General features: G+C 53.0%; 1 protein-coding gene across 1 annotated transcript; it reads right to left on the bottom strand.

The window, feature by feature from the left end:
* Positions 1-957: 957 nt before the first annotated feature.
* On the bottom strand, positions 958-17,022 carry LOC116987057 (TBC1 domain family member 30-like). Its single transcript, XM_033042956.1, has 11 exons — positions 16,872-17,022; positions 15,954-16,015; positions 13,556-13,621; positions 11,979-12,095; positions 10,928-11,113; positions 9,119-9,287; positions 7,195-7,363; positions 6,306-6,402; positions 5,102-5,199; positions 4,902-5,011; positions 958-1,769 (listed from the first exon to the last, which is right to left on the bottom strand). The coding sequence occupies exons 1-11, from the start codon at positions 17,020-17,022 to the stop codon at positions 1,258-1,260; spliced, it is 1,737 nt and encodes a 578-aa protein (XP_032898847.1). The 3' UTR covers positions 958-1,257.
* Positions 17,023-21,397: the final 4,375 nt, after the last annotated feature.

Genomic DNA, 21,397 nt, shown 5'->3' with positions numbered 1-21,397 from the left:
CAATTGTACACACCCTGACCAAGTCTCCCTGACACCTCTAGTGTTGCAGAGGAAACAATCCAAGTCTGTCCAACCTCCCCCTGTAGCTAATACTCCCTCATCCAGACATCGATCTGGTAAACCTCCTCTCCCAAGCCTCCACTCACTGTGATGGGATGCCCAGAACTGCACACAATACTCCAGGTGTGGTCTCACTAGGGGCCTGTGATGGGGTGCCCAGAACTGCACGCAATACTCCAGGTGTGGTCTCACTAGGGCCCTGTGATGGGGTGCCCAGAACTGCACACAATACTCCAGGTGTGGTCTCACTAGGGGCCTGTGCGCAGAACTGCATGTTAGAAGATGTTGTCAAGTTTGAAAGGGTTCAGAGAAGATTTACGAGGATGTTGCCAGGACTAGAGGGTGTGAGCTACAGGGAGAGGTTGAGCAGGCTGGGCCTCTATTCCATGGAGCACAGGAGGATGAGGGGTGATCTTATAGAGGTGTACAAAATCATGAGAGGAATAGATCGGGTAGATGCACAGAGTCTCTTGCCCAGAGTAGGGGAATCGAGGACCAGAGGGGGGCAAAGATTTAATAGGAATTTGAGAGGTGACATTTTCATGGGTGTGTGGAACGAGCTGACAAAGGAGGTAGTTGAGGCAGGAACTATCGCAACTTTTAAGAAGCAATTAGACAGGTACATGGATAGGTACACAAAATTGCTGGGGAAACTCAGCGGGTGCAGCAGCATCTATGGAGCGAAGGAAATAGGCAACGTTTCGGGACGAAACCCTTCCGGGTTTCGTCCCGAAACGTTGCCTATTTCCAGAAGGGTTTCGTCCCGAAACGTCGCCTATTTCCTTCGCTCCATAGATGCTGCTGCACCCGCTGAGTTTCCCCAGCAATTTTGTGTACCTTCGATATTCCAGCATCTGCAGTTCCCTTTTGAACACAGGTACATGGATAGGACAGGTTTAGAGGGATATTGTCCAAATGCGAGCAAGTGTGACTGGTGTAGATGGGGCATGTTGGACGGTGGGGGCAAGTAGGGCCGAAGGGCCTGTTCCCACGCTGTATCACTGATTTTCCTCTCTTCCCCTCAGCCACCCACCTCCCGTCCCCGCCACATGCTCCCAGTCATTGGCTGAGTCGGGACATGTGAACGGTGCCTCTGATCGCTGTATTCTTGTGACCGAGGGGTTTGGTGAAGAGATTCGCCGGCAGAGGCTCGTTGGTGTGTTTTCCCCGTCGGATCGGCGGTGAAACCGTTTGTCTTCAGCGGCGAGGAGATGTACGGGGGGCCGGCGATAGGCCGGGCCGTTGCTCCGATATGTGAAGAGTTTGGAGCAGCGTTTCGACCGCCGACGACCCACCGCCACCCCTCTCCCACGACGGTTCGGAGCGTTTCCCGTCCCGATCCCAGGACGTTCCGGGATTTTCCCAGCTTCCCTCCGGGAGAGGGTGGGCAGAGTCGGCCGTTTTGGGAGGGTCCGCCTTGCAGACGTCGTTCGTCTCCTGGAGTAAGCTGACCGTGTCGCTGCAAGCTGACCGGCCCTTCGAGCCCCGGCACAAGGTTCTGTGGGACACCTGCAAACACCACAGAGCCAGCAGCCTCTTCCTCTGCTCCTTGTGCCCCGTCTCTGACATCTCACTGGGACCCAGCTGGTGGCCTCCATTACCCCTGGCCTTGGTACCGTTCTCCAGCCGTTGGTCAGCGAGGAAACGGTTCATATTCTTGGTCTTGCTGGGGTACGGCAATGTCGTGCCTGATTGGGAATCCGAGCTGCCTGTGGGAAGAGGAAGAATAATCCATCCATAGAACCATTCACTGAACACCCCCGCTCAGTCCACCTTAACCTACCTGATCTCCCAGTGGCCCAGCACTTCAACTCCCCCTCCCATTCCCACACTGACCTCTCTGTCCCGGGCCTCCTCCATGGCCAGAGTGAGACCCAGCGCAAATTGGAGGAGCAGCAACTCATATTTCACTTGGGCAGCTTACACCCTAGTGGTATGAACATTGACTTCTCTAACTTCAAGTAGCCCTTGCTTTCCCTCTCTCTCCATCCCTCCACCATCCCAGTTTAATCTCTGTAATACTTCATTGTCACTATCCCCTGGCTAACAATCATCTATTCTACATTTTTCTTGAACCTCGTTCCCCTTTGATGCATCATTTTCACACCTTACCCTTCCTTATCTCTGTGTCTCCCTCTCCCCTGATTCTCAGCAGGAATCACTCCAGCATTTTGTGTCCGTCTTCCAAATAACTCCCAAGATAAACACAAAACGCTGGAGTAACTCAGCGGGACAGGCGGCATCTCTGGAGAGAAGGAATGGGTGACGTTTCAGGTTAAGACCTTTCTTCAGCCTGAAAGTCGGGGGAGAGGGAGACACAGAGATAAGGAAGGGTAAGGTGTGAAAACAACAGATCAAAGCAGATGATGTTCAAGGAGATGTAGACTGGTTCATTGTTGAGGGGAAGGTGACAACGAGGCGTACACTGTAATGGGGCGGCACAGTGGCGCAGCGGTAGAGTTGCTGCCTCACAACGAATGCAGCACCGGAGACCCGGGTTCGATCCTGACTACGGGTGCTGTCTGTACAGAGTTTGTACGTTCTCCCCGTGACCTGCGTGGGTTTTCTCCGAGATCCTTGGTTTCCTCCCACATTCTAAAGACGTGCAGGTTTGTAGGTTAATTGGCTTGGTGTAAATGTAAATTGTCCCCAGTGTGACAATAGGCAATAGACAATAGGTGCAGGAGTAGGCCATTCGGCCCTTCGAGCCAGCACCGCCATTCAATGTGATCATGGCTGATCATCCCCAATCAGTACCCCGTTCCTGCCTTCTCCCCATATCCCCTGACTTCACTATCTTTAAGAGCCCTATCTAGCTCTCTCTTGAAAGCATCCAGAGAACCGGCCTCCACCGCCCTTTGAGGCAGAGAATTCCACAGACTCACCACTCTCTGTGAGAAAAAGTGTTACCTCGTCTCCGTTCTAAATGGAGATACAATAAACTACAACTTCCTAAATACAGACGTCCTAAATCAATAGCCAGGAGTAGACACGAGGATCTGTGTCAATGTCACCCTCCCAGATACCGGTGGTGCAGCGGGTAGAGCTGCTGCCTCACAGCGCCAGAGACCTGGGTTCGATCCCGACTATGGGTGCTGTCTGTACGGAGTTTGTACGTTCTCCGGGACGTGCAGGTTTAGCTTGGTGTAAATGTAAATGATCCGTAGTGTGTGTAGGATAGTGTTAGTGTGCGGGGATCGCTGGCGGGCGTGGACTCGGTGGGCCGAAGGGCCTGTTTCCGCGCTGTATCTCTAAACTAAACAGAACCACACGCGGGGAGGGGGGGGGTTCACGAGACTGATTCACGAGCGACGTTCCTGAAATAGCTCGGCAGCAGAATCTTCTCACGGGCGATAAAGATAACGGCTGCTGATGGTGAGAGCTACACCAGATGTCGATATTTAACACCTTCACTTTTTAATTAACATCCAGACTTCCTGTGTTATGATCAGTGTCTAAGAAGGAACTGCAGATGCTGGAAAAATCGAAGGTAGACAAAAATGCTGGAGAAACTCAGCGGGTGAGGCAGCATCCTTCGCTCCATAAATGGCCTGTTGGCCTTTATAACAAGAGGAATCGAGTATAGGAGCAAAGAGGTCCTTCTGCAGTTGTATAGGGCCCTTGTACACTCTGGAGTTTAGAAGGATGAGAGGGTATCTCATTGAAACATATAAGATTGTTAAGGGTTTGGACACGCTAGAGGCAGGAAACATGTCCCCGATGTTGGGGGAGTCCAGAACCAGGGGCCACGCACAGTTTAAGAATAAGGAGTAAGCCATTTAGAACGGAGACGAGGAAACACTTTTTCTCACAGAGAGTGGTGAGTCTGTGGAATTCTCTGCCTCAGAGGGCGGTGGAGGCAGGTTCTCTGGATACTTTCGAGAGCTAGATAGGGCTCTTAAAGATAGCGGAGTCAGGGGATATGGGGAGAAGGCAGGAACGGGGTACTGATTGTGGATGATCAGCCATGATCATATTGAATGGCGGTGCTTGCTCGAAGGGCCGAATGGCCTACTGTACCTATTGTCTATTGTCTTCATCTTCTTTCTAAAGGAACATCCTTTAATTCTGAGGCTGTGACCTCTGGTCCTAGACTCTCCCGCTGGTGGAAACATCCTCTCCACATCCACTGTATCCGGGCCGTTTCATGGATTTTCACCGTTTCCGTTCTTGCCCACCTCCAAAATTAGCCGGTGTTATCCGGCAGCAACATTAGGTACAGGCCACTGCTGACTTTCCGGCTCCCGCGGTTCCAGAGCCGTGTTGCTGGAGTATCCGTGTTGCCGGATTATCCAACAGAGGTCACGGCCTCTGAGAGGAGTCCAACGGTACCGGAATGTTCCGCCTATGCCGCCGGGGGGGGGGGGGGGGGGGGGGGACACGGGCCGGCAAAGTCGGCCGTGGAAGTCGGCAATGGGAACGGATCTGGCCGCTGAGGTCGAGATCGGCCCCCTAGCCCGGCCTGGACAACACATATTCTCGGGGAGTTCCGGGGAGGGATTTCAAGCGCGGCCTAGTGATTATTTCCGGATTAGAGGATTTGTGGTTGCCGGATGGTTGTCAGGCGGTTGCCAGGCGGTTGCCGGGTGGTTGCCGGGGGGTTGTCAGGCGGTTGTCGGGGGGGTTGTCGGGCGGCCAGGGGGTTGTCGGGCGGTTGCCGGGGGGGTTGTCAGGCGGTTGCCGGGGGGGTTGTCAGGCGGTTGCCGGGCGGTTGTCGGGGGGTTGTCGGGCGGCCAGGGGGTTGTCGGGCGGCCAGGGGGTTGTCGGGCGGTTGCCGGGGGGTTGTCGGGCGGTTGTCGGGCGGTTGGTCGGTCGGCGAGACTCCAGCATCACCCCAGTACCTGCGTTATGCTGGTTCTGTGTCTGTCCGTAACCAACGGCAGCCAGGAAGGTGCAGTGACCATTGGTCTCGCTGCCTGTCTTCCTCAACGATGGGTCATTGGGCCGGACACTAGGGACAAGGCAGAAAAGTCACATCACTCTCCCTGCCGGCACACGCGTGGACAATTACAGCTCATTGTTACAGCGGCAACCATGATACCTGGCGACGCTGGGCTTGGTCTGCGGAGGCCCACGGCTGTATTTCTCCCTCAGTTCCCTCACTTTAAGGGAAGGAAACGCTGCCATTGATCGCACCGCCTGTAAGATACACAACAGTCCACGGTAACACAACGAGGGTCCCACCCCGAAACGTCACCTATCCAAGTTCTCCACAGATGCTGCCTGACCCGCTGAGTTACTCCAGCACTCTGTGAAATGTCACCTATCCATGTTCTCCACAGATGCTGCCCGACCCACTGAGTTATGGTGCAGCAGCATCTATGGAGCTAAGGAAATAGGCAACGTTTCGGGCCGAAATCCTTCTGGAAATAGGCAACGTTTCGGGCCGAAACCCTTCCTGCCTATTTCCTTAGCTCCATAGATGCTGCTGCACCCGCTGAGTTACTCCAGCAGTCTGTGTCTTTTTTTCACAATAATGTTGCTGGGACGAGGTGGTTGGAGTTATGAGGCTCGTAAAAGAGCGTGGTAAACCAGCTTTATAACATGGGCCCAAAACACAACTCCAGCTCCAGCTTCTCTGTCACTGACAATAGAGGTTGTCCATGTCTGATAGGGGGGGGGGGCTGGGTTGCTGCTGGCAACTTGGGGTGGAGTGGGGATGCACCATCCTCTCTCTGTTGCAAAGGCTGGAGGAATGAGGGCAGGAACGTCATAGGAGCCATTCGGCCCATCGAGTCTACTCCGCCATTCAATCATGGCTGATCTATCTCTCCCTCAACACCATTCTCCTGCCTTCTCCCCATAACCCCTGACACCCCCTTACCAATAAAGAATCTGTCTATCTCTGCCTTAAAAATACACAATGACTTGGCCTCCACAGCCGTCTCTGGCAATGAATTCCACAGATTCACCACCCTCTGACTAAAGAAATTCCTCCCCATCTTCTTTCTAAAGGATCGTCCTTTAATTCTGAGGCCGTGACCTCTGGTCCTAGGCTCTCCCACTAGTGGAAACATCCTCTCCACATCCACTCTATCCAAGCCTTTCACTGTTGGGTGAGTTTCAATGAGGTCTCCCCCTCATCCCTCGTTCAGCGATTACAAGCTGTGCTATTCCATTTGCACCTGCACCAGCCCCACCTGCACCAGCCCCACCTGCACCAGCCCCACCTGCATCAGTCCCACCTGCACCAGCCCCACCTGCGTCAGTCCCACCTGCGTCAGTCCCACCTGCGTCAGTCTCACCTGCATGAGTCCCACAGGTTCCAGAACCTTCCTTGCCATCATCTCCCGGCTTAACCCGAACGAAACCTCCTCGATACTCTGGCACCGCCCGATCCACCTGTGACACAAAGCGGCTGAGAGTCACGCAGGAACGTGAAATTGTCACGTGGCGACACAGAACAAACTACTCACTTGCAGCGGCACAGCAGTGTAAACACATCACTGCATTACTCCTTGTAACACAGGAAGCTGACGGCCATCTTATAGTTTAGTTTAGAGATACAGCGCGGAAACAGGCCCTTCGGCCCACCGAGTCCGTGCTGACCAGCGATCCCCGCACACTAACACTATCCTACACACACTGGGGACAATTTACATTTACACCAAGCCAATTAACCTACAAACCTGTACGTCTTTGGAGTGTGGGAGGAAACCGGAAGATCTCGGAGAAAACCCACGCAGGTCACGGGGAGAACGTGCACACTCCGTACAGACAGCACCCATAGTTGGGATCGAACCCAGGTCTCTGGCGCTGTGAGGCAGCAGCTCTACCCGCTGCGCCACCGTGACGAGCTTATGTATAAAATCATGAGGGAAATAGATAGGGTGAACGTACAGAGTCTTTTACCCAGAGTTGAGGAATCAGGAACCAGGGACATGGGTTGAAGGTGAGAGGGGAAAGATCTAATAAGATTTAAGAGGGACAACTTTTCACACTTTCTATAATCTAGGTTATAATAATGAAGTGCGAAATAAATCAGAACTATTTTGTTCTCCTCAGGTTCAAGTTACAAGTTACATTTATTGTCACACACACCAATGAGTGCAGTGATATATGAGTTACCATGCAGCCACACAAATAAAATATCAATGTTCCATCCTCCACATGTTTCCGGCACATTCCACCTACTCTGCCAGCTGAGCCCATATCGCCAGGGCAACCCGCAGCATCACCTCCGAACCCTCGAAGAAGATGGCATCGAAGATCCAGATGACGGAGTCTTTGGGAAGACAGGAGGTGAAGAGGGTGAGGAGCCAGTGCATCGTGACCACACTGTGGAGCGGCAACACACACCTCCCTGTAGGAGACAAGGCCGGGCGCACGTCAACATCCAACACTGTCACACTAGTCACACACAGTTCACAAGCTCTAGATGTCAGCTGATCTACATCGGTGAGACCAAGCGTAGGCTTGGCGATCGCTTCGCCCAACACCTCCGCTCGGTCCGCATGTACCAACCTGACCTCCCGGTGGCTCAGCACTTCACCCCCTCCCATTCCGAATCCGACCTCTCTGTCCTGGGTCTCCTCCATGGCCAGAGAGAGCACCACCGGAAATTGGAGGAGCAGCACCTCATATTTCGCTTGGGCAGTCTGCACCCTAGCGGCGTAAACATTGACTTCTCCAATTTCCGGTAGCCCTTGCTGTCTCCTCCCCTTCTCAGCTCTCCCTTAACCCTCGGGCTCCTCCTCTACCTTTCTCCTTTCTTCTCCCCGACCCCCCCACCCTACATCAGTCTGAAGAAGGGTTTCGACCCGAAACGTTGCCTATTTCCTTCGCTCCATAGATGCTGCTGCACCCACTGGGTTTCTCCAGCATTTTTGTCTACCTCACAACTCACACACTTCCCCCGCAACTTCCCCGGCAGGCCAAGGCAACACCACATGGTCAGACGGAACATGTTCGAGTTCGGAAACTTCGGACAGATTGTACTGGAGGGTGAGGAAAGCTGGAAGAGAGGTGGGCAAAGCTGGGACAAAGCCTGGTGAGTGATTGGCGGACTCAGTCATGTGGTGGGATCGTAGATCGTGAAGATGGTTGTCGAAGATTCCAGCGGGATCTTCTTGTTTAAGATGGCCAGCCCTGCCAGCAGTCTGTTCGTTTTTTTCATCTTTTTGTTATTTTAGTGTTTGTTAAAAGTTAGATTTAATGTAGTTCGGTTTGTTTTATGTGGGGGGAGGGGGGGGGGGGGGAGGAGATCTGGGATCGCTCCCACCGTGGCCTGCGGACTTACCAACAAGGGCTCGCATTCACGGGAGAGGCAAGTCGGGAGCTCCAACGCAGAAGGTTCGACCAGCCCCGACGCGAGGTTTGATCGCCCGGCGCGGGGAGCTGACAATCCCCCCGATGCGGGAGGTGAACGCCTCGACAAGAAGGGCCCGAACGCCACCGGCTGCGGGAGTCAAAATTATCCCGTCAACGGAGGCCCACGACCGAGGAAGAACAATAGGGAAGGACAAACTTTATTTTGCCTTCCATCACAGTGAGGAATGTGCAGGAGTCACTGTGGTGGATGTTCATGTTCAAATGTGTTTTTTGAGTCTGTTGCTTTTTTAAATTGTATGACTGACCTGGCCAGTGAAATTCCTCATATGTTGCAAAACATACTTGGCGGACAAAATCTGATTCTGATACTGAATAGAAGGAACTGTAGATGCTGGAAAATCGAAGGTGGACAAAAATGCTGGAGAAACTCAGCGGGTCAGGCAGCATCTATGGAGCGAAGGAAAAAGGCAACGTTTCGGGCCGAAACCCTTGGGTCTCCACAGATGCTGCCTCACCAGCTGAGTTACTCCAGCACTCTGTGAAACGTCACCTATCCATGTTCTCCACAGATGCTGCCTCACCAGCTGAGTTACTCCAGCACTCTGTGAAACGTCACCTATCCATGTTCTCCACAGATGCTGCCTGACCCGCTGAGTTAGTTACTCCAGCACTCTGTGAAACGTCACCTATCCATGTTCTCCACAGATGCTGCCTGACCCACTGAGTTAGTTACTCCAGCACTCTGTGCCTTTAACTGAAGTGCAAGGACCCTGTGCTCCACACTCACCATCGCTAGCATGCTTGGCCGCCCGGTACAGATGCTCCAGATGTTGCCAGAGGTCGGGCAGCTGGATCTTGAGCAGCTCATGAAAGACGGTCACGTCGACAGTCAGGGCGCTGATGCTGTTGGCAAAGTAACTGTCTGGAAGCACGTGGTCAAGGAGATAGAGGAGGACCTGGAGGGGGGGGACAAGGCATGGGACCCAGGATGTAAACGGCAAGAGAACAGAATGTGAACACACAACACAGAATACGGAACAGGACACGGACAGGGGAAAGGAGAAGGTAGACAAAAGTGCGGGAGAATCTCAGCGGGTGCAGCAGCATCTATGGAGCGATGGAAATAGGCAACGTTTCGGGCCGAAACCCTTCTGGAAATAGGCAACGTTTCGGGACGAAACCCTTCTGGAAATAGGCAACGTTTCGGGACGAAACCCTTCTGGAAATAGGCAACGTTTCGGGACGAAACCCTTCTGGAAATAGGCAACGTTTCGGGACGAAACCCTTCTGGAAATAGGCAACGTTTCGAGACGAAACCCTTCTGGAAATAGGCAACGTTTCGGGACGAAACCCTTCTGGAAATAGGCAACGTTTCGGGACGAAACCCTTCTGGAAATAGGCAACGTTTTGGGACGAAACCCTTCTGGAAATAGGCAACGTTTCGGGACGAAACCCTTCCGGGTTTCGGCCCGAAACGTCGCCTATTTCCTACGCTCCATAGATGCTGCTGCACCCGCTGAGTTTCTCCAGCATTTTTGTCTACCTTCGATTTTCCAGCATCTGCAGATCCTTCTTAAACAGGGAAAAGGAGACACAGGAACTGCAGTCGCTGGTTTACTAAAAAAAACACACAAAGTGCTGGAGTAACTCAGGCAGCCTCTCATTCTGTGGAGAACATGGTCAGGCATATCCATATACTCCAGACATGCTGCCTGACCCGCGGAGTTGCTCCAGCACTCTGTGTCTTTCTTCGATGGGAGTGGGGAGATGGTTTCGTTCAGTGATGCCCAACCAAAGGGGCCATGGCAAATCTCAGTGGGGCCACAGGTTCAACGAAGGGGGCCACAGAGCTACCACCCTGTTGCCTCCAAAATTTCACTTCTAATAAATTTAATTCTATGTAATTGAAAAATATTTTTAATGTATGATTATAAATGGTTGTTTTATTGAACCCACAAAATATTTTTGATGTTTGTGGAATAGAATAAAAGAGAATATATAATTAATAGACACTGATATTTATGGAAGGTATTTTAATATTGAAGCACTTTTTTTCCGCTAATAATGTCGGGGGGGGGGGGGGGGGGGCACAAAAAAATTAAAAGATCCCAAGGGGGCCATGAGCTAAAAAAGGTTGGGAACCACTGGTTTAGTCGCCCTTTAGAAGATTGAGGGGGGATCTTATAGAAACTTACAAAATTCTCTGCCACAGAAGGTAGTTGAGGCCAATTCATTGGCTATATTTAAGAGGGAGTTAGATGTGGCCCTTGTGGCTAAAGGGATCATGGGGTATGGAGAGAAGGCAGGTACAGGATACTGAGTTGGATCTTCTTCTTCTTTCGTGTGGCGTGCACAGCCTAAAGTTGTTGGACAACTTGTTCTATTTGATCTTCCGTTTGTGCACGTCAAGTTAATTGCATTAGTCGAAACAGGGCGGACCACGTGAAGGTTGCAATCTTCCACCCCACTGAGTTGGATGATCAGCCATGATCATATTGAATGGCGAATGGTGCAGGCTCGAAGAGCCGAATGGCCTACTCCTGCACCTATTGTCTATGTTTCTATGTTTCGATGTTCCAAGAATGTGGTGACTGACCTTTAAGGCTGCTCCCTCATCGTTCCCCATGGCGGCGAGGATGACAGCCGCTGGTGTGATGAATCCCTGACAGTAGCCCGTGTGTTGGTTCCAGCGAGCGTACGCCACCAGCAGGCGCTTGAGCGCGGCCAGGAAACGTTTCAGGTCAGCGCCGCCATATTGCTTCAGGCTGGACTGACGCAGATCCTGCAAGCAAACGTCCACAGACACGTAGAGCAGCACAGTGGCGCAGTGGCAGTTGCTGCATGGGGGCGCAGCGGGAGAGTTACTGCATGGGGGCGCAGCGGTAGAGTTGCTGCATGGGGGCGCAGCGGTAAAGTTGCTGCATGGGGGCGCAGCGGTAGTTGCTGCATGGGGGCGCAGCGGTAGAGTTGCTGCATGGGGGCGCAGCGGTAGAGTTGCTGCATGGGGGGTGCAGCGGGAGAGGACAGGAAGTATGAAGGCCCAGGACAGGAAGTATGAAGAGGGACCCCGACCCAAAACGTCATGTTCTCCACAGATGCTGCCTGACCCGCTGAGTTACTCCAGCACTCTGTGTCTTCGTAAAGTCCTGTGTCACGTTAATTCAAATCCAACTGAACTGGAGTTTAGAGGAATGAGGGGGACCCTCATTGAAACGTACAGAATAGTGAAAGGCCTGGATAGAGTGGATGTGGAGAGGATGTTTCCACTAGTGGGAGAGTCTAGGACCAGAGGGCACAGCCTCAGAATTAAAGGATGTTCCTTTAGGAAGGAGATGAGGAGGAATTTCTTTAGTCAGTGGGTGGTGAATCTGTGGGATTCACTGCCACAAACGGCTGTGGAGGCCAAGTCAATGTGTATTTTTAAGACAGAGATAGATAGATTCTTGATTAGTACGGGTGTCAGGGGTTATGGGGAGAAGGCAGGAGAATGGGGTTAGGAGGGGGACATAGATCAGCCATGATTGAATGGTGGAGTAGACTTGATGGGCCGAATGGCCTAATTCTGCTCCTGGAACTGATGCACATTGACAGCCAGTGAGGGAGAGGGAGGGGGGAGGGGGCGGGGGGGGGGGCTTGTGATGACATACCTTCTCCACTCGCACTCCCAACACATCCTGGTCCAGGCCCCCCATCACCCTCTCCACCGTCTTCCCCCAATCCACAGCGATGGTGTCGAGATAGTGATCAGCCATCATCACCCACATCTGCAACAGGAGGGGACAGAGATTGAGCGAGGAAGTTGCCCGGACTCGAGGGTGTGAGCTACAGGGAGAGGTTGAGTAGGCTGGGTCTCCATTCCATGCAGCGCGGGAGGATGAGGGTGATATTTATAGAGGTGTATAAAATCATGAGAGGAATAGATCGGGTAGACGCACAGAGTCTCTTGCCCAGAGTAGGGGAATCGAGGACCAGAGGACACGGGTTTAAGGTGAAGGGGAAATTACTTAATAGAAATCTGCGGGGCAACTTTTCACACAAAGAGTGGTGGATGTATTGAACAAGATGCCAGAGGAGGTAGTTGCGATGGTAAGGACTTTAAGAAACAGTTAGACAGGTACATGGATAGGACAGGTTTGGAGGGATATGGACCAAACACAGGCAGGTGGGATTAGTGTAGCTGGGACATGTTAGCCGGTGTGGGCAAGTTGGGCTGAAGGGCCTGTTTCCACACTGTATCACTCTATGACTAGTGTAGCTGGGACATGTTGGTCGGTGTGGGCAAGTTGGGCTGAAGGGCCTGTTTCCACGCTGTATCACTCTATCAAGCCGACACGAGCCCACAGACGAACACTCTGTCCGCGTCCACAGTTTGTTATCAATCGCGCTAAATATTCTTAACAACATTACAGCCGGCAGATGCTTGTATCTAACAATCTGTATCCGTGAATATCAAATTCCAGAGGACACGGCTTTAAGGTGAGCTCCTGTGTGGAGAGTAGTGTTGATGTGCGGGGATCGCTGTTCCCCAGTGTCTGTCGGGGGTCGGTAGAGTTGTGAAGTTTCAAGGAGATGTATAAATGAGGAGGAATCTCTTTAGTCAGGGGGTGGCGAATCTGTGGGATTCTTTGCCACAGACGGCGGCTGTGGAGGCCACAAGTCACGAGGGTTATGGTACGAGTGCAGGCAGGCAGGTGGGACTCAGGGGAAAAAGTTGTTCGGCACGGACTTGTAGGGCCGAGATGGCCTGTTTCCGTGCTGTAATTGTTATATGGTTATTGTTATATGGATATATTTAAGGCAGAGACAGATAGATTCTTGATTAGTGCGGGTGTCAGGGGTAGAAGGCAGGAGAATGGGGTTAGGAGGGAGAGATAGATCAGCCATCGGTAGACAAAAGTGCTGGAGAAACTCAGCGGGTGCAGCAGCATCTATGGAGCGAAGGAAATAGGCAACGTTTCGGGCCGAAACCCGGAAGGGTTTCGGCCCGAAACGTTACCTATTTCCAGAAGGGTTTCGTCCCGAAACGTTGCCTATTTCCTTCGCTCCATAGATGCTGCTGCACCCGCTGAGTTTCTCCAGCATTTTTGTCTACCTTCGATTTTCCAGCATCTGGCAGTTCCTTCTTGAAAACGATAGATCAGCCATGATTGAATGGCGGAGTAGACTTGATGGGCCGAATGGCCTAATTCTACTCCTGTCACTTGTGACCTTATAAACCACTCACCCGCTGTCTCCATGCGGTGGGTATTCCGGCTGGGAGCCAAACGATGGGCCTGCAAGTGTCCACCCACTGAAAACACAAACACAAACACACACACACACAGCGCGAAGGTCAGTGTTCGCAAACGTAGCATATTTACATTTAATTTAGTTTAGAGACACAGCGCGGAAACAGGCCCTTCGGCCCCACCGAGTCCGCGCCGACCAGCGATCCCCCCCGCACACACACACTAGGAACAATTTACATTTATACTAAGCCAATTAACCTACAAACCTGCACGTCTTTGGAGTGTGGGAGGAAACCGGAGATTGATCGCACATCAATCAATCCTGGACTTCCCACTCGTCACTTGAACTTCATGTTTAAAATGGAGTTAGATGTGGCCCTTGTGGCTAAAGGGATCAGGGGGTATGGAGAGAAGGCAGGGACGGGATACTGAGTTGGATGAGCAGCCATGATCATATTGAATGGCGGTGCAGGCTCGAAGGGCCGAATACTCCTGCACCTATTGTCTATGTTTCTATGTTTCCGTGTATCTTGTGTGTTTATGACAGTTGGCCGATCAATTTCCCTCCTGGGATCAATAACGTTCTATCGTATCGTTTCATCGTATCCTGGAGAAACCTACGTGGTCACGGGGAGAAAGTACAAACTCCGTACAGGCAGCACCCGTAGTCGGGATCGAACCTGGGTCTCCGGCGCTGTAAGGCAGCAGCTCTACCCGCTGCATCGCCACCGTGCGGCCCTAATGCTGCAACCGTGAGCAAAACACAAAGTGTCGGAGAAGCTCAGCTGTCAGGCAGCATCTGTGGATACATGGACAGGCAACGTTGGGAGAGCAGAGATGAGGAGGAATGGGTGGTGAATCTGTGGATTTCATTGCCACAGGCGGCTGTGGAGGCAAGGAGGATTTTTAAAGCGGAGTTTGATATGTTCTTGATTAGTGCGGGTGTCAGGGGTTATGGGGAGAAGGCAGGAGAATGGGGTTGAGAGGGAGAGATAGATCGAATGGGCCGAATGGCCTAATTCTGCTCCTGCCTCATGCTTTTGGGTCAGGGCCCTTCGTCAGACTAGAGTCAGGGGGAAGGGAAACGAAAGATATAGGGTTAGGATTATATCTCTCGTTTTTCCTCTCCCCTGACTCTCAGTCTGTAGAAGGGTCTCGACCTGAAACGTCACCCATTCCTTCTCTGCAGAGATGCTGCCTGTCCCGCTGAGTTACAGAAACATAGTTACTCCAGTATATTGCGTCTATCTTCGGTTTAAACCAGCATCTGCAGTTCCTTTACTACACATGTTGAAAGTCCAATACATTTGGTGGTGAGCTGCAGTTTGTGACGTTAGAAGTGTTTTCTGGAGCTGGGGATTTGTGGCGGGGACATGGTGGACTGGGTGTCAATGTCCAGGGAGACAGCGCCAGAAACCCGGGTTCGATCCTGACTGCGGGCGCTGTCTGTACGGAGTTTGCACGTTCTCCCCGTGACCTGCATGGGTTTTCTCCGGTTTCGTCCCAAACTCCAAAGACGTGCAGGTTTGTAGGTTGATTAGCTTAGTATAAATGTAAATTGTCCCCAGTGTGTGTAGGATAGTGTTAGTGTGCGGGGATCACTGGTCGGCGCGGACTCAGTTGGTCGAAGGGCCTGTTTCCACGCTGTATCTCTAAACTAAACTAACTAAACTAAACTGGTCCATGCCTCGAGAGTCGTATTCAATGCCGCTGCCAACAATAGATAGACACAAAAAGCTGGAGTAACTCAGCGGGACAGGCAGCATCTCTGGAGAGAAGAAATGGGTGACTTTTCGGGTCGAGAACCACCTTCAGACCCAAATATTCCTTCTCTCCAGAAATGCTGCCTGTCCCGCTGAGTTACTCCAGCTTTTTGTGTCTATCTATTGTTGGCAGCGGCAATGAATACGACTCTCGAGGCATGGACCAGTTTAGTTTAGTTACTTCAGCATTTTAAACAATAGAAAATAGACAATTGGTGCAGGAGTAGGCCATTCGGCCCTTCGAGCCAGCACTGCCATTCAATGTGATCATGGCTGATCATCCCCAATCAGTACCCCGTTCCTGCCTTCTCCCCATATCCCCTGACTCCGCTATCTTTAAGAGCCCTATCTAGCTCTCTTTTGAAAGCATCCAGAGAACCGGCCTCCACCGCCCTCTGAGGCAGAGAATTCCACAGACTCACCACTCTCTGTGAGAAAAAGTGTTTCCTCGTCTCCGTTCTAAATGGCTTACTCCTTATTCTTAAACTGTGGCCCCTGGTTCTGGACTCCCCCAACATCGGGAACACGTTTCCTGCCTCTAGCGTGTCCAAAGCCTTAGTAATCTTGTCTCTATCTTCGGTGAAAACCAGCACCTGCAGTTCCTTCCCACACATTTCTGCTGCCAACAAACCTGCTGAAAGCCATCGTGATCCACCAGGTTTCCTCCGTCTATCTTTAGCCTCGTGTCGACCCCTGGAGACACCAACACACAGTTAACACAACGCAGACGCCCCTCACAGCTGACAGACACAAATAACACAGAGATAGATGGGAGGGGATAGAGGGGGGATGGGGAGAGAGGGAGGATGGGGAGAGAGGGGGGGGATAGAGGGGGGGGGGAATAGAGGGGGGGGGGATAGAGGGGGGATGGGGAGAGAGGGAGGATGGGGAAGAGGGGGGGGGATAGAGGGGGGGGGACTAGAGGGGAGGGGATAGATGGGAGGGGATAGGGGGGGATAGAGGGGGGATGGGGAGAGAGGGGAGGATGGGGAGAGAGGGGGGGGGATAGAGGGGAGGGGATAGAGGGGAGGGGATAGAGGGGGGATGGGGAGAGAGGGGAGGATGGGGAGAGAGGGGGGGATAGAGGGCAGGGGATAGAGGGGAGGGGATAGAGGGGGGGGATAGAGGGGAGGGGATAGAGGGAGGATGGGGAGAGAGGGGAGGATGGGGAGAGAGGGGGGGGATAGAGGGGAGGGGATAGAGGGGAGGGGGATAGAGGGGGGATGGGGAGAGAGGGGAGGATGGGGAGAGAGGGTGGGGATAGAGTGGGGGATAGAGGGGAGGGGATAGAGGGGGGGATGGGGAGAGAGGGAGGATGGGGAGAGAGGGGGGGTAGAGGGGGGGGTAGAGGGGGGGGTAGAGGGGGGGGATAGAGGGGGGGGATAGAGGGGAGGAGATACAGTGGGGGGGATAGAGGGGGGGGGGTAGAGGGGGGGATGGGGAGAGAGGGAGGATGGGGAGTGAGGGGGGGGGATAGAGGGGGGGGGATAGAGGGGGAGCGGAGAGAGGGAGGGGGGAGGGGGGGGGATAGAGGGGCCGGTGCCGCTACCTGTGTCCGTGTCCCGGGGCCGCTGTAGACGAGGCGCTGCCCGGGAGATCCGCCTCCTTTTCCGCAGGACTTCGCCGACGACCTGCCCGAGGCTGCGGCTCCTCCAGCGGCCGCTGTCCCGCCCCGAGGCCGCTCGGCCCGCCGCGCTCATGCCCGCCCAGACCCCCGGCCCCAGCCCCGCACCCACCCGCTCGCTCGCTCGCTCTCGGCGTTAATGCAGCGGTGTCGTCGCCGTCCGACCAGCGAGGCGACAACCCCCACCCCACCCATATCTCAAACCGATCTCGTCTACATATCTATCCTCACACTATATCTACGACACCCACCCGTCACCTACACCCTCTCTACTCTCCTCTATCCTTTCTTCTCTCAATCTCATCTCTCTCTCTTTCTCCCCCCTCCCCTCTCTCTCTCCCCTCTCCAACTCCCACCCTATCCCCTGATTATCAGAGCCGGGGCTGCGGGGAGAGGGAGAGGGAGAGGGGGGGGGGGTTTAATCAGGGTCCCGGTAGCTGCACAAACTCTACAAGGGTCCCCTACCCCAAACACCATCTGTCTATTCCCGCCACAGACGCTGCCTGACCCGCTGAGTTCCTCCAGCGCCCTGCGATTACCCCCCCCCCCCCACAGAATACCAGGGCTGAAGATTATTTATTTCCCCCCAACGGTTTAGGGGAGGTGGGTGTGAGAAGTTAAAATAAATCTCCCACATTGTCGACTTAAGGAACTGCAGAAGCTGGGATCATGAGTGAAAACCGCAGAGTGCTGGAGGAACAGGTCAGGCAGCATCTGTGGTGGGAGTGGACTGACGACGTTATGGGTCAGGACCCTTGAGCAAGACTGGAGTGGTCAGAAGAAAGGTTCCACCTCCAAATCTCACCTGTCCATCCCCTCCACAGACGCTGCCTGACCCACTGAGTTCCTCCAGCACATTGTGTTGAACATTCTCACACACGTCGATGCGATTATGAGAAGCATAGAAATGGTAGACAGTCAGAACCTTCTCCCGAGGATGGAAAATAAACAAATACTAGAGAGAAATGGGGGTGGGGGTGTTGGGGGGGAAAGAAAGCTGGAAACGGGGCAGGGCAGGACAACTGGGGCGGCACAGTGGCGCAGCGGGTAGAGTTGCTGCCTTACAGCGCCAGAGACCCGGGTTCTATCCTGACTACGGGTGCTGACTGTACGGAGTTTGTACGTTCTCCCCGTTTTCTCCGGGTGCTCCGGTTTCCTCCCACACTCCAAAGACGTGCTGGTTTGCAAGTTAGTTTGCTTGGGTAAATATCGTGAAATTGTCCCTGGTGTGTGTGGGATAGTGCTAGTGTACGGGGAGAACATTGGTCACGGTGGGCCGAAGGGCCTGTTTCCACGCTGTATCTCTAAAGTCTAAAGACCATAGACAATAGACAATAGGTGCAGGAGTAGAGGCCATTTGGCCCTTCGAGCCAGCACCGCCATTCAATGTGATCATGGCTGATCATCCCCAATCAGTACCCCGGTCCTGCCTTCTCCCCATATCCCCTGACTCCGCTATCTTTAAGAGCCCTATCTAGCTCTCTCTTGAAAACATCCAGAGAACCTGCCTCCACCGCCCATCTGAGGCAGAGAATTCCACAGACACACCACTCTCTGTGAGAAAAAGTGTTTCCTCGTCTCCGTTCTAAATGGCCGACCCCTTATTCTTAAAGCCAGGTCAGTAATAGATGAGGGGGGATTTTGATCGGCTGATGGTTGGACCAAGGCCGGAGATGAACAGACAGGAGCTGCGAGATGAAGGAGAGGTATTCCTGTTCCTGTCCACCAGAGGGTGAAGTCTTCACACTCTGTACGAGTGCTGTGTGCCGGCTGGCTGCATGGACCAACCCTCACCCACTTCACACCGAAGATAGACACAAGGTGCTGGAGTAACTCAGTGGGTCAGGCAGCATCTCCGCAGGAAAGGAATACGTGACGTTTTCGGGACGAGACCAAACATTTACATCCACCTTTCACAGCGGCAGGATGGTAAATAAACTTTTGAATTATATGGATTGTGAACATATAAAATAATGTGAGGCATAGATAGGGTAGACAGCAGCGGTAGAGTTGCTGCCTCACAGCGACAGAGACCCAGGTTCGATCCTGGCTACAGGTGCTGTCTGTACGGAGTTTGCATGTTCTCCCTGTGACCGCCTGGGTTTTCTCCGGGTGCTCCGGTTTCCTCCCACATCACAAAGTCGTGCGGGTTTGTAGGTTAATCGGCCCCTCTGTAAATTGCCCCCTAGTGTGTAGGGAGTGGATGGGAAAGTGGGATAGCATAGAACTAGTGTGAACGGGTGATCGATGGTCGGCACGGACTCGGTGGGCTGAAGGGCCTGTTTCCGTGCTGTATCTCTAAACTAGTGTTACCAACCGTCCCGTATTAGCCGGGACATCCCCTATATTGGGCTAAATTGGTTTGTCCCGAACGGGACCGCCCTTGTCCCGTATTTGACTGCTACTACTCGGGTCGAGGGGACTGTCCGGGTCAGAGCGCCGCATCCGGAGCCCCGCCTCACCCGTCCCGACGTAGTGCAGCCCATGGAGTGCAGCAGCAGCAGCAGCAGCAGCAGCAGCAGCGCCTCGCCCGTGGCCCTGTCGGTCAGTCGGCAGCCCGGCCAGCTGTCCGACCTTCGGACCTTCACTTACCGCCGACATCACCACCCCTCCCCACCTTCTCACGGCAGATCATCGGTCATGAGTTGGACGGGGCGCCGGACTTGGCGCGCGGCCCCCAGGCCAAAATTCCTCAGCTGGCCCCGCCGGCTGGGCTTTGTGTGTAGTCCAGCACCCGGGGCCAACTCATCATTCACCCAGCCATGGCCGAGTCGGTCAACGAATTGCCGTCGGGAATTTGACCCGTATTTTGACCTTTTGTCCCCTATTTTGGGAGTGAGAAAGTTGGCAACTTTAAACTAAATAAAACAGAAGTGATCAGCAAATACTCCTGTTGGGGAGTTTTATCCATGTGGTTAGGTACTTGTGTTAAGACTTGTCTCAAACAAGGAAGTGGTGGATTTAATGTTCACGAAACTAAAGGGAGTTTTCCCTTCTGCATTTTATTCCTCTGCACAAGTTGTATCTCCGTCAGAATCCAGAACGCTTTCCCAGGTAGATCCCTCGGTAAAGATCCCTCGGTGGTTATGTCCTGTAGACTCCCCCTGGTCTCCATCTGTCGCCCAACATAATGTTCCAACTCTACATTCTGTGTCCTGACCCATGACGACACAGCGAGCGAGACCTGGGCGTCCTTGTACACCGGTCACTGAAAGTTGGCTTACAGGTACAGCAGGCAGTGAAGAAAGCTAATGCAATGTTGGCCTTCATAACACGAGGATTTCAGTATAGGAGTAGAGAGGTTCTTCTGCAGTTATATAGGGCTCTGGTAAGACCACATCTGGAGTATTGTGTACAGTTTTGGTCTCCTAATTTGAGGAAGGACATCCTTGTGATTGAGGCAGTGCAGCGTAGGTTCACGAGATTGATCCCTGGGATGGCGGGACTGTCATATGAGGAAAGATTGAACAGACTAGGCTTGTATTCACTGGAGTTTAGAAGGATGAGGAGAGATCTTATAGAAACATATACAATTATATCGCTCTAAGGGCTAGTGGAGTCGGGGGATATGGGGAGATGGCAGGCACAGGTTACTGATAGGGGACAATCAGCTATGATCACAATGAATGGCGGTGCTGACTCAAAGGGCTGAATGGCCTCCTCCTGCACCTATTTTGTATGTTTTTATGACAACCAAGCCCTGCACCCCAACCCCCCCCCTCCCACACCCATTCCCCCCTATTCACCTATGGCCACCTTCAGGAGTTATGGACTTGGATAGGCCAAATGTGTCAGAAGGAACTGCAGATGCTGGTTTAAACGGAAGATAGACACATGATGCTGGAGTAACTCTGAGACGGGCAGCATCTCTGGAGAGAAGGAATGGGTGACGTTTTGGGTCGAGGGCTTCTCATATTTCGCTTGGGCAGCTTACAGCCCAGTGGTATGAATCTTGACTTCTCTCACTTCAGGTAGCCCCAGCATTCCCTCTCTCTATCCCTCCCCCACCCAAGTCGCACCAGCTTCTCGTTCTCACCCAACAAACAGCCAACAATGACCTGTTTCCTTAATCATCGTTACTTTTTTCCACATCTTTCATTCATTGTTCTTTATCTCTCCACATCTCGTTTCCCTTATCCCTAACTAGTCTGAAGAAGGGTCTCGACCCGAAACGTCATCCATTCCTTCTCTCCAGAGATGCCGCCTGTCCCGCTGAGTTACTCCAGCGTTTTGTGTCTCGCTATGGACTTGGACTCCTGGGCCCCTCTGTTCATCAACGTTCTCTAATGCTGTTGTGCTGCAGCAGGTAAGAATTTCATTGTCCCATCCAGGACATATGACAATAAAACACTCTTGCCCTACCATTTAGCATAGTTAATGGGCACAGCGGTAGAGCTGCTGCCTCACAGCGCCAAGGCCACGGGTTCGATCCTGACTACGGGCGCTGCCTG

This window comes from Amblyraja radiata, chromosome 24 (assembly GCF_010909765.2).
Source record: "Amblyraja radiata isolate CabotCenter1 chromosome 24, sAmbRad1.1.pri, whole genome shotgun sequence".
NCBI classification, from domain to species: Eukaryota; Metazoa; Chordata; class Chondrichthyes; order Rajiformes; family Rajidae; genus Amblyraja; species Amblyraja radiata.
Note: the sequence above shows the minus strand (reverse complement) of the source record. Positions and strands in the feature narration are given on the sequence as shown.